At 31.7% G+C, this 13,830-nt stretch overlaps 1 protein-coding gene across 1 annotated transcript; it reads right to left on the reverse strand.

The window, feature by feature from the left end:
* Nucleotides 1–474: 474 nt before the first annotated feature.
* Nucleotides 475–7,821, reverse strand: LOC105769750 (TOM1-like protein 4). Its single transcript, XM_012590593.2, has 10 exons — nucleotides 7,372–7,821; nucleotides 6,821–6,984; nucleotides 5,391–5,469; nucleotides 5,062–5,160; nucleotides 4,846–4,959; nucleotides 4,277–4,425; nucleotides 3,458–3,539; nucleotides 2,085–2,170; nucleotides 1,819–2,010; nucleotides 475–1,367 (listed from the first exon to the last, which is right to left on the reverse strand). The coding sequence occupies exons 2-10, from the start codon at nucleotides 6,928–6,930 to the stop codon at nucleotides 755–757; spliced, it is 1,524 nt and encodes a 507-aa protein (XP_012446047.1). The 5' UTR covers nucleotides 6,931–6,984; nucleotides 7,372–7,821; the 3' UTR covers nucleotides 475–754.
* Between the last annotated feature and the right edge of the window lie 6,009 nt (nucleotides 7,822–13,830).

The raw sequence follows: 13,830 nt of genomic DNA on the forward strand, positions 1-13,830 counted from the left end.
GCTGGATGATTAAGCTCGATTATTGAACCAAGGTCTTCTTTTTTTTAATCTCAGATATCGTAGCATTATTTGAAACAACATTATTGGAAAGTACCCTTGTTTATGTTCAACCAAGTTAACTGCAGAAAGTTCCTCTCTCTAACAGCAAAGTGCGGAAGAAGTTCAAAATCCATCTTTCAAGCACTGTTGACCTTCCTTCTTTAATCCGTGACTCGAAACAAGGGGTCCATTTCATTAAAGGATTTTTCTTCCGGTTCTGCTTGTGATTGATTGATTAAGAAATGTAAATGCATATTTTCTTATTCAACTGAGCCCATTTCCTTCACTCACTAACTAATTGGCTATTTTCTTTGCTCCTCTGTAAATCAACAGTAAAGCTATTATCAGATAACTTCGTCTGGACCGGACCATGGACACATCTGCTGTGGAATCTAAAATAATTTAGCAGTAATAAAATGACAAGATGCGCATCAATTTGAAAGTATGAAAATCAAGTGCTTGCTTGCATCAAAATATATGCAAGATCAAACTGAAGAAATGATACACCCAGTATTAATATATGCAAAATACATTGAATATATCCAATAAGCAGTTTCTCACAAACTAAACCAATAACAGCATAGAAAAAGCTTAAGCAATGTATAAACCCGTGTTTATTTAATAACATGAGACCTCACAACCTACTACAAAAACTGATAATCTATAACTGCTCACAAGCTGTACCATCTGGAACCAAACTGACTACTGGAGATGATCAAAATGACCTGTTATTGGGTTTGGATGATGAAGATGACTTGGCTTTGGCAAAATCAACCAGGTCTTTGAAGAGAGCATCTTCTGGTTTTTCTTGTTTGGTTGGGGTCGTTGAGTTAAGGGAAAGATTTTGAGTTTGTCCAACCAAGCCATCATAAGAGGAACCTGATCCGTTACTGGAGTTAGAAGAACCGCCAGGATAATCATGTTGTTCAAAGAACTGCTGTCTCTGATTAAACTTCGAAGGCGGTGGTGGAAGGTTTCCTGCAGCATTGTCCCAGGGTGCTGGCGGCAGCAACTCAGAATCAGCAGATTTGCTCAAGGAAGCCGGTTTGTCGTATATAGGCTGCCCACTGAGCATAGGTGAGGAACCAGAGTCACCTGAAGGGTAAGGAGGTGATGATGTGCGAGTGCGAACAGAATGAGCTGCAGGTTCTCTTGTTTCAGGGGAATTCTCAGATTTGTAGGTATCACCACTAAGGTAATCAACCATGCCGGCATTTGTAGCAACCGGACTTTTTGACGAGGGTGGAGGAGGAAGAAATGGATCAACTCGCCCAGGCTCACTTTTAGGCGCTCTCCTGCCCTGTCCTTGAGAATTATCCCTTGATGATCTGTAATAAGCGAATACAGGGGTTCATTAAATTTAGATCAAAAGCGAAAATAGCTAGGCAAGAAATAAGTAGTCTTTATGCATGTTTAACAAGACGGGATGCATATAGAGAATAAGTAGACAAGACAACTGCTACACTTTCATCCATAAAATCCAGCTATAACTTCAAGCTTAAGTTCAATTATATAAATAATGGGTTCCTACAATGGAAACAAAAATCCCAATGAAGATCAGGGAATGCAACACATGGACACAAGTTGGTTAATCGCCCATGGTTCATTTCCATGTGCTAAGTAGATGAATTTACAACTGGTAAAACTTATTTGGGCCTTTCATGGTTTCAAAGTGCAAGGCTAATCTGGTGGACTAGAAATATTTACAGCAAAACTAGCAGAAAAATGTTTTAAAGCAAACATAGAAGGGAGTGAGGAAGAATAACACAATGGAGTCACCTATGAGATAGCTGAGCAAATTCATCTTCCGACTCATCATCCTCATGGTTAATATTAACATATGGCACAACAGGAGTCTCTGCTACTGCTTCAGTCGGAACAGTATTTCCTTTCAGAATGTCATCATGCCGGCAAAGAACACGTTGCAAGCTGTCATTTAGTGCTAACCCCTGACATAAAAGTTCCTCATCTCTGAAAAAGAAAAATCAATCATCAGCATCATTCTAACAGGAGGAAATCAAATGAAGATACAAGCAGATTCTCACGTGGTACTATTAACAAGAAGCATCACACGCTTTTGGTAAGAACGGCATTGATCAACAAGTTCAACAATGACTTCTTGCTTCACAGCCTGTATAACATCAAAAACAGTGAAGGAGTAATCATTTGACTTGCATCAGGCTAAAAATAGTTATTAATTTAATCACCTCGCATGCATTAGGATTGTTCAGTTACAAACTATTATCAGAGAAGAATAAGTAATGAAGTTCAGAAACAGAATGATCCTACAGACAGACACAAATATCCAGTGTAAAAAAAGAGGTCAGAACATAAATTGATCAGATTATCTAATAATTTCTGCAATAAACAAAGGGAATCCATTTAAGAGTCTGCAGCAGAGGTGTTACGCATCAACTTAAAACCAATTAGACCCAACTTGAATCTATAGGACCACATGAAAAACCAATACTCAATAGATGTGGTATAACACCACTTACACTCCCCAACACATGTAGCTCAACAAGGTCTTACCCGTGGACAACCTCAATGAAGGTCATAAACCTCAAATGGAGTTAGGCAACAAAACACACCTGGGCTCCAATACGATGTTAATCCAAAACACTAATTGGCAGGCGAAAGGGTCTAACTTGAATACAAGACCATAGGAACCCTATGCTTAAATAGACTTTGGATAACACCACCTAACAAGGGTGTTAGATAACTTGGATTCAATTGAAATTAAGGAATTATTCATCATAATGGAAGGCAGAAAAATAATACGAAGAACCAAACAGGTACTGTTGCCACAGATTTAAGAAAGCACATTGCACAAAGTGCAACAGCAAAAGAAGATTAATGAAGCTAATCGCATATAAACAGATTAAAGCATTGCTTGGTAGAGTGGAATGAAAATTGTAAAGATGGAAGATTGAAGGGATAGAAAAATAGAAAACTGGAAAATATAATTTTTCTTTCCATATGTGAGCTTGATAGGAAAGAGGGAAAATTGGGGGATCTTACTTTTCTTTCTATCTGGTGCTAGGTAGAGTTGAAAAATGGAAGGAAAGAAACTAAAACATTTGAAAAATGCATAATTTTGAACTAACATACACCTCTCTCTCATTTTCTCTCCTCTCATCATTCAAAATTGGAAGGATTAGTTTTTATGCATTAGGATTAGTTCTTCACTACCAAGCACACTCCAAATACATTTTCTTTGCACTTTTCCACTCCCTCCTCCCATCCCTCCACTTTTCCACCCAACCAAGCACACCTTAACTTTTAGAAAAATAACCTTCCCCTGTACTAAAAAAAAAGGTGAAAGCACTATGTTTATCAGCAATCAAACAAGCAGAAAATTAGAACACATAGACCACATGACAAGCATAATGATCCATTTGAAGGGCAACAATTTTACCTCAGGAGTCTTGGGATCCAATGCACTAAGCATTTCCATTAATATTTCTGCTAGTCCAGAAGCATTTTGAATCTCCGGCAAGCTGGAAAAACACGAGTTTCAACTTCAATATCTAGAGGCTATGGTAACAGAAACAATGCAAGTTTATGCAGGAAGTTTACACGTCAGAAGCAAAGGTGGAAGAGAGATGCAGCATAGTAACTTTGCAGTGGATTATTATGGTTTAACCAAGTAGAAAGAGAAAATACACCTTACACTTTATGTCCTAAAATTGGAAATATTACCTTTGAAACAAAGATAAGCTGGTCACAACAATCTATCAGAAGTAAAACCTGAAGTGATCTTTTTTATCATCGCAGTGAGTTAAAATCTAGTAAAATTTCTAACTTCCAATTATCTTGAACAATTTACTTAACAATTAAAGAAGAAAATGTGTTTAAAGAAAGGTTTTCAGAAAATGCCCCGCTTCAGTTTTAGGGTTATTAAAGAAAATAAATTCAAACATTTCATTTATACATATTTGTAGATTTTATATAAAAAATACATATACTGAAATATTCCAAGGAAAATGCAATAGAAATTGTGAGATAATAATGCAAATTATAATGATTATTATTTAGCATAATTTACAATATATATCTAACATAAAAGTAAACATGACAATTTTGCAGACACCCAAAACAAGTCTTCTTCTTTCAATCTAAGGGACTATTCAGTGAAGCAATAGTTCCAAAATCCTCGTCCTGTCAAACATGTTTTAAGTCAAAGACAGCTATCTAATCCACAACCAGAACATAACAGTTTTAGCACATATAATACCTGAGGCCAGAAGCATCAGACTGTAGAGAGGCCTCAATAGCAGCATCCTCGTATGTAGAAGCAGGGTGGTGACTTACTGGATGGGTCTGAGGTGGAGTAAATAATGGTACAGTATTCTCTTCTCTAGGAGGAAATTCAACTCCAGCAGCCTGATAAATACCAAAAAGAAAAAAGAAAAGTTTAAGAAATTATGGATAGATGTGAGTGTGAGTGTTAAGCATAGCAGCCCCTGCAGTCACTAGAACCCTAGGCAAACAAACTTATTTGGTTCAACTCTAGAGAAAAGATAATCTAGGGAAAATGAAAGGTAAAGGAGAAAAGTACGATCCTCCAGTCTTCCATCACATACTAACAAAACTAAACAATAAAAGCAATCGTTTCTCTCAAAACATAATATAGAAGAAATTAAAGTGATGTATTACATGGATCGAAGTGCAGCGACCCTTGAACCTAATGCATTCAGGAATAACAAGAACATACTTCATAATATTTATGCTTGGAAAATTAGAAGCTTATGAAGGGGCAACAAAAGAAGGGAGAGGCACATAGAGGCATGAGAAAACATTTACCTGTAGTTCATTATATGCGGCAAAATATTGAGGATACCTTCCACTAGATCCTCCAAGGGCTTCTTGCCATGTGTCTATCAAAATAAGTATCTTTTCCCTAACATTCAAGTCAGGCTGCACAGAAATCCAGAAGGAAGAATACAAGTATTAAATTCCAGAAAGGGGGAAAACTAACAAGAAAAATCAGGTATCAAAAGTCAGGTGAAGATAACTCACCTTCTTCTTTACTATTTTAACCATTTCACGCAAGATATCGCGCTCAACAATCTGCTGAAAAACATGCTCGCCACAATTTTTGCTGAGAGAATCCAATACCTGAACCAAGATATCAGATATATTGTGTCTGTTACCTCTTTATCATCATGCACCACTAAGAGAAGGGGGGATAGTACCAAGTTAATAGTCACTTGGGAACACATGATTAAGTAAGTTATCAAAAACTAACTTATAAATGTTATTACACCAATAGAGTAGATTTCAAGTAAAATAATTAAAAGAGATATCTATATGTATGACATATGAACATGGGGAAACATGTAACTCACAAAAAGAGCTAATAGCTGTATTTTTGGATTTTTACTGCCCAGCCGCTTCTTGATGATTTTCAACGCATCCTTAGCCTGCCTGCAATAGAAAAATAAAGAATGTCAATCAAATAAGATAGGATTCCACCATGCATCAGGCAAAGTAAATAAGAGGCTAGGGAGTTATAACAAGGCAGCAATGAACTACACATAAGCACAGGACAACCATGCAACTTTCATAACAGATGGTGCTCCGGGGCTATTGAAACCTTGGAACACAAGAATCATACTTCAAACAATCAAATAGATCCTTCTTCTTATTCAAACATTTTCAACTCTTATTCAGACTTCAAATCCTTCAATGCTTTTCCTAGTAAAAGAGATAAATACAACCCCAGGGAACTACCCAGTTATACAAAACACATATGAAAGACATTGAAGCCAGATAAAGCGATCGCTATATGTTGTACATATACTGATATACATATGTACATGTGTGTATATATGTACATATAATAGAGAAGGGGAGCGTATCCGAGGGAAGAACGATAAGTTAATAGAGACACATAGACATGTATACCAAACAATATACTTCCAACAGAACTCAAGAGTAGCAAGTCTGTAGCATATGGTATTCTACAATATAATATGGAGTCAAGTGTACATTCTAACCAGGATATGTCTTCATATCTCGCTCACAGACATTCCAAAATTTTAACTTACACAGTCAAGCTAAAAGGAATCCAAGGGTAGAGTACAAGCATGCATGTGCATTAAAATTCCTCTTCTTCCTTTGTCAAAGTCACAAAAATCTCTCTTTCACCCCTTACTCATGGCATATAAATCTTGCATAAAATTTCTCTCTACTCTTACAAGACCCACAGGATGCCATACTTGAAAGATCCAAAATTCTTTCCCTTCCACCTTCCCTCCCTTCAACACTCTCTCGGAAAAATCAAGTCAAGACAACTTGCCATTAGCATTATCAGGCCAAGCTCCTCTTGATCAAAGTTGGAAAGCTTAGCTCTTATCTACATCAATGGCAGAGCAAATCAAGATAACCAAGCAATCTCCCTCCAAGCTCTGCCTCTTTCCTTATTGGAGAACATCTGAACTACATTGAAGTGTCCCGCAAAAGTTCATCGCAATCTCTTCTGATGATATATTATACTAGGCAAAGATGGATGGCATAAAAAATTTGGCCTAAAATAATTTAAATAGTGATTACAATAATCTTGGCAAACAAGGATTGCAAGTTCAAAAATCATTAAAGTATCCGCATTGCAGAATTCATACCACAGTTCGCATAGGTAGAAGTACTTCTGCTTCCAAGTAAACCAAACAAAAATTCGAAAATAACAATTATAGGTACCAGAATGCATCATATAACAGAAATTATGAAAGAAGATAAAAAAAAACGCCGCCAAACATAGAAATAAAAGGAATGATACCCTGGGTCCATGTTTATAATGTCACATAGCTCAATGTTTAGAGCCCAATCCGGACCAATCAACATATCATTGGTTGCCCTCTCAGCACATGCTGCCGCGGTATGAGCCATCTTATCTGCCTCTCTCGTGAAGTAACAAATCCCAGTTTATTGTATAAGCACAGCCTACAAAAAAGTCAATCACAAAACCATTCAATATCATGAATATGAAAATTAAAATTACGAGTTTAACAAAATGAACAGCAGATCAGACGCATTTCTAGGTAAACGCTCATCAAAATCAGCTCTAGACGATGGTCATCAATAAACCCAATTTTGCAATTAAAAGAAACTATAGCTAACTCTCTCTAAGAATAATAACAGTCCGTATAGAACTGTTTTTTTCTTAAAAGTAGATAAAAAGGATACCAAGAATTGAATCCCCAAATTATCCATATATCCTTAAAAGCCACAAATCATAGAAAAACCCAGGACAGTAATAAAAAAACCCAGAAAGGAAATCAACAAATTTGATAGTCGTTGCAATAAAATAGTAAGCTTGAATAACATTACCTGACCCCAAGTGATCAAACCAATAAAACCCACTTCACCCCCAAAAGAAATTGAATAACAAAGAAATCCTTGACGGGTATGGATTGAGGTTTTTGCCTGACTAAACCGACCAAGAAGAAGAAGGAAGAGAGAGAGAGAAATTGGGCTTATAGTAAGCTCAAACTTGTCTGCGTTTTCCGTGGGACGTTGTTGAAGACCTTTCTGCTTTTAATTTTGTTTTGATAAATTTTCTTTGCTTTTTTTTTCTTTTTTCAATTTTGGCTTTGCGTCAGGCACTGGGTAGTCTCTATATGTTGGAATCAAATTGGACTTGTTCTCTTTTTCTTTACTTTAGGGTTTTTTTTTTTAATTTCAAATTTGTGGAAAGAAGTAAAAAAGAAAAGAAGAAGGAGACAGTTTCAATGGTTTTTTTAAGTTAAAACCTAAAAAGGATTCCTTGTGACAGGCTGTGATGATGGTTTGGGTGACCAAACCATATGGTTAAATCAAACATATTCCAAGTTTTATGAGAAGAATATCTTATTTGGGTCAACAATTATGAAAAATCAATTAGTTTTGTTTCCCAACAAAATAAATAAATCTAAATATTTCCTATTTTGACTTTTATCTAGGAAATTTCTAGAATCAAAGGCGTGTACAGGTTGGAGAAATTAATAACTCCTTTTTTTAATATATATTATTATTTGATTGGGCATAATTGGAGAGAAGTCAAGCCAACCCAAAATGTTATATTTCGTCCAACTTTCCCATCTTCTTTTTCTTTTGCAGTTTGCACCACATTCTTTATTTCCATGTCATCATTAGAAAATAAAATTTTAATTACAAAATGAACTTCATATGTTTATTGCATTTCGGAATTTCGTTGCTTAAAATCCAGGGTATTCAAAGGCAATTAATTCTAAATTCCTGGTTGTTCAAAAAAGTAGTGGGAAAATGTAGAGTGTTCATACAATAACCTTGTTTTGTTATCATCCAATGACTTTTCTATCTCTATCCAAAGATTTTTAATCCACATCATGACCCCAAGCTACAAAATCAGTAACACACAAAGCAGTTTTACTTGATTTTGTTTTTTCAAATTAAAAATTTAATTTAATATTTAAGAATGTTTGGATTAAATTATTAAGAATCAATATATGAGTTTGGTAAAAAAATTTAAGCTCATTTCAAACATAGGCTAGACTTAACGTTAGAGATTGACCCGATTAAGCGAGGCAGAAGAAATTGAGAAATTGAACACACAAATTTAACATGGAAAAACTCCTCCAAAGAGGATAAAAAACCACGGGCAAAGATAATTTTACTATAATGGCAAAAGAAACGAAGAGTTCAAAAAAAGATGGAGATAAAAACTAAACCCCGAAAATAAAGAACCCTCAAAACGTAAATACAAAATTCTCTAAATGCGTTATGAGTTCTAATATCTAATGGGTGTATTTTCTAAGGTTGTAAAAGAGTCTATTTATAGGCTAACTTCATATGTCAAATGATAATAAAATAATCTAAACTAATCAGTGTTTGATTAAAACAAATAAATAGAGTTTAACTAAAAGATTATTTCTCAAATTTAACTGAAATAGGAGTTATATTTAACACTTAGAGATCAAACATTCAATGTATGAGTTTGCCTTGTTTTTTATATTGTAAGATAGTATTTTATATTATGTAAAAATTAAATCCATAATAAGATATAATACTACAATGTAAAAAATAAAACGTTGCTTATATTTTACCAATTAATAAAAGAAAAGATATAAAATTATTGAACATTAAATTAAAGACAGTATAATTTTTATAATAAAAAATACAGGTGAGCCTTAAATAAGATTGATTTAATTTTACAATAAGTAAAATTAGACCAGTTTTGAGGTTATATTTTAGAATTCAACCTAAGCAGATATAGATTATACATAATGATCTAACCCAAATCTATTTTAACTTTTAACTCATGAGCGTTTCTCTTTCCATGTAACAAAATGCATCAGCTTTATCATGGGGAGCATAGCATAAAACATTCATTCCTGCTCAACATTGTGGTTGAATCTAGCTTTCAAAATAATATTTTGGTTACAATTTACTATAAGCTAAGAGGGTTTAGAGAATAAAAGAAAACGTTTGGTGATTTTGCAAATATAAAGTAGCGAATTCAAGTTTGAAGTATTTGAGTGAAATGAAAGCTTACAAGGGGTAAGAAATAGAATTGTTAATTCTAAGCATGTGTTGTTAATGTAAGACAACGTGGGTTTGAATGCGCTGAAGTGCATCATTTTTTAATTTAAAGATTAAGGAGGAATTATAAGTAATTCTAAGCATTATATCAAAAAATAAAGATTAAGAATTATGATATTATACTCATATAAAAAGAAATAAATCAAAAACTAAAAAAGATTTGTTGAAGCAAAATGTGGTAAAGAAGGCTACAAATGGTTTACAAAAAGGAGTTGAAAATTATTAGGTGAAGTTCGAAGGGAGAATCTAGTGACATTTAGGAAGAATTTAGGTAGGGGACTTTGTGGTAGATTTTTCTATACAAATATGTATGGAACAAGATTGTAAGTTCGTTTAAGTTATAGATTTGGCCTAAGGTTTTAGATGAATGAAAAAAAAATTGGAATTTGACACAACCTAAAATGTAAACAAATCCAAGTGAGATTTATAAATTAAAAATAACAATTAAAATAAATAATTAAAATGAAAAAAACAGTTAAATAAATTAAAGATCTGAACAATTAAACAAAACAAGATAGAATAAAGAAGAAAATAGAGAAGATAGATAAAAAAGATGGAGAGTGATGTGTAGAAGTCTTAAAAGACTTGAAAACCAGATGAATCTATAACCCTTTTCGAACGGCTCTAATTTTCCTTTCAATAAAGAAAACTTGGTAAGAAAAACTTAAAAATAATCTCACAATTTGAAAAGATTGTTAAAACTCTTATAAAAGAAAACTCAAAGAGAAATTCTTAAAAAGAAAACTCAAAAATAATTTTATTAACTCAAAATAAATAATAAACAAATTGATTGAATTGTGTATAGACTTTTATATAGGCTAGTTAAATACATCTAAATAAAACTCCCAAGTATCTTGAAAGTCTAGTTAATCTAAACAACAAGTAGTTTTAAACTAAACATTTTTGTTGACATAAAGCTCCTAGATAACTTAAAATACTAAAAAGTTATCTAAAATTCGAAATAAATAAATAATAAAATAATAAAATTCGAACCCAATCTGATTTAAACTCGAATAAAAGGTCTGAAGCTCATAAATTTAGTAATAATCCCATTCAAAAATTCTGCTCGAGCAATATTCACTAAAACGGTCATAACTTGAGTTTAATTTTACAATTTTTGTGCAAGCACATCTTCCTTAATGGAGTGATTAATTTGAGGACAGTTGGTGAAATATGCAAAGTATAACAAAATGCAAGGACTTGGTAAGTTTTTATTCATATTTTTGTGCAAAATTTGGGTAGTTTGTATGAAATGGATGGGAGTTTCTTATACGGACATTGCCGTTGCATTTACGTTTTGAGTTGATAGGTTGAGATTTTCTTCAAATGATGTTTTGCTGGGAAAAAAAAAAGTGTGACATAAAGATGGTAATGTCTTCTATTTACATTCAATTGTTGGTGGCCTATCGAGCATGTGAAAGCTTGACGTTCGCATGGTTCATATTCAGACCCAAAGAGCGCATAAATCCAATCAAGGCCCAATATTAAGTAGCGGAGTCTCGTAACGTAGCCATCAATTGAAACCCAAAGATGTCCTCCGAAAGGCAAAGAGTAAGAAGCTGATGACCCAATGATAAATTTAGCAACATTTTGGAAAAGAATAGGGTATATAGTTTATGAGTGTTATATATATATATGGGTACTCGATTTTTACAATTATTTTCAATATCTTACATGTAATTAATAAAAAATATATTTTTAATATCTGAAAGTAATAATATCAAATTTTAGTTTTTAAATTTGAGTTTCGAATTACTTAGATAAAAGTTCATAATTAACTAATAATAATAGGAATTTACTTTCATCGAATCAATACCAAAACTCGAAAAAGAATATCAATCATTAATCTATATTTAACAAATTAAATAAATTAATATTAACAATTAACTTATATCAAATTAACCCTAAAACCCGAATTAAACATTAACAAATTAACATTATTATCTTTGGCTACTAAAATGCATAACTTTTTCAAATATATGTATCACATTGAACCAAAAAATCTAAGTACCATATTAGAGAAAAAGTGTCAAAACATGATATATGGTATATTAAGTGGAAAATCATTCCATACGCAGCTTGTGGAGTTTTTTAGATTCCACAACCGGGTTGAAGGTATAACAAGTGTCTTATGGAATATAGCAAACAATAAACATTTTTAATTATATAATTAGATGGGGCACTTGCCATATTTTCAACCATGTTAGTGGAGTATAAAAACTCCATAAGTTATGTATCAAATAATTACCCACATATATAAGCTTATATATGGGTAATTATTCATACAATGATAGTCAATTTTTTAATTTCACAAACAGAGTTGTTCTATTTATTTAGTTTTTATCATTTTAAATATCAATTAATAAAACATTAGTTGTGTGGTAAATTAAAAGTTTTACTAATGCAATTGAGGTGGGTTTAAATCCTACCGTTTTCATAATTTTATTGATTTTCAAAATAAAAACTAAGGTATCCTCGAATAATATAATTTATTTTATTACGAATAGTATTTCCGTAATTTACTTTTAACCGGGCACCAAATCATTCAAGAGCTTAAATAATTGTAAGTATAGATATACAATTGATGGAGGTAATAAAATGTATAGTAAAATTAAAATATACAAAAATATGTAAATGTTTTACTAATGTAATTAATTGAATGTGAGTTTAAATTTCACTGGTTTCATATTTTTATTGATTTTTTTAAAATAAAAGATTAAAGTACCCTCAAATAATATAACTTATATTTTATTACGAACAAGTATTTCTATATTTTTCATAACCGAGTTGGTGTCTGGTTGACTCATGAGACTAACTCGATCGAGAGATTAATAATAGTAAGTATAAATATACAATTAAAGGATATGATAAAGTGTGTAGTAAAATTAAAATGTATAAAAATGTCAAATTGAAGCTTTAGTAGAGTGGTAAATTAAAATTTTTACTAATGTCATTTATTGATGTGGATTCAAATCTCACTATTTTCACATTTTATTAGTTTTTAAAAAAGACTAAAATACCCTTGAATAATATAACTTATTTTATTGTGAAAGGAATTTCTATAATTTCCATAATCAAATTGGTGCTCGATTGACTCATGACACCAACTCAGTTATAAGCTTAAATAATAGTATAGATAAAATAATTATAATAATTTTATTAATTATGTTATCATTATTAGGCCTTGTTTGATGAACTCTGAAAAAATTAAATTAATTGAAAATTAATTTTTTCAATTATTTAATTTTTGCTCTGTTTGATAATTCAAAACTAAAGCAATTTGATAGAATTTTTTCTAAAAAAGTGTCAAAAATAATAAGTAGATAAGAACCATTTATCACTTAATGGAGAATATTTTCAATTATTTCAATTTTACTTTACTTATTTTAATGTTATATTATCCTATAAAAACTTTGCATTTAAAATTTAAAATTTTGTTTAGAATAAAATGAAATGTTTAAAAATAAGGATAAAATGTAGAATATATATTTTTACAATTTAAAATTTATATTTATCAAACAATATAATTATATTTAGTAATTAATTTTAAGTAATATATCAAACCGATGTCCGCTAAACTAATTAATAAATTGACTTAGGCAAGTACACTTATTAATTAATATTAATAGTATAGCTTTGGTGAGGACATATATTGTTCCCTCGAGGATTAAAATTACTAGTAATTATCACCTTTTATTATTTAACCTAATAATTCAAATGATTGATTAAAATTAAATCAAACTAGATAAATTAACTAATTAATGCACCAAAGAATGAAATACAAAAACAATCAAGTATTAACCAAGTAACAAAGCAATACCTAGGTAAGAATTCACCTAGATTTCATCTATAATTCTTAATCAAATTTATGCATTTTATTTTCGAGCTCTTTGATCCATAGAAATCCTTAATTTATGCTAATATCTCTTTCAAGCATAAGAGCAACTAACTCTAGGTTGATTAATTGAAATTTATTTTAAATTAAAATCTCTATTATTGCATTAATTTATTTTATGGGTCCCTTATTAGATTTGACTCTAATTCAATGATTTATGTTATCCTATTTCTAAGATTACGTGCAACTCTATTCAATTATACAAGATTTAATCACAAAAGGTCTATTCAACCTTAGAATTATGTATATCAAATATGAATTAACAGTCTAGAATTGCTAACCCAAGAATAATAAAGCATTCATAATTGAAAATGAGGAGACTAAGGTTTTATTGC

This window comes from Gossypium raimondii, chromosome 5 (assembly GCF_025698545.1).
Source record: "Gossypium raimondii isolate GPD5lz chromosome 5, ASM2569854v1, whole genome shotgun sequence".
Taxonomy (NCBI): Eukaryota; Viridiplantae; Streptophyta; class Magnoliopsida; order Malvales; family Malvaceae; genus Gossypium; species Gossypium raimondii.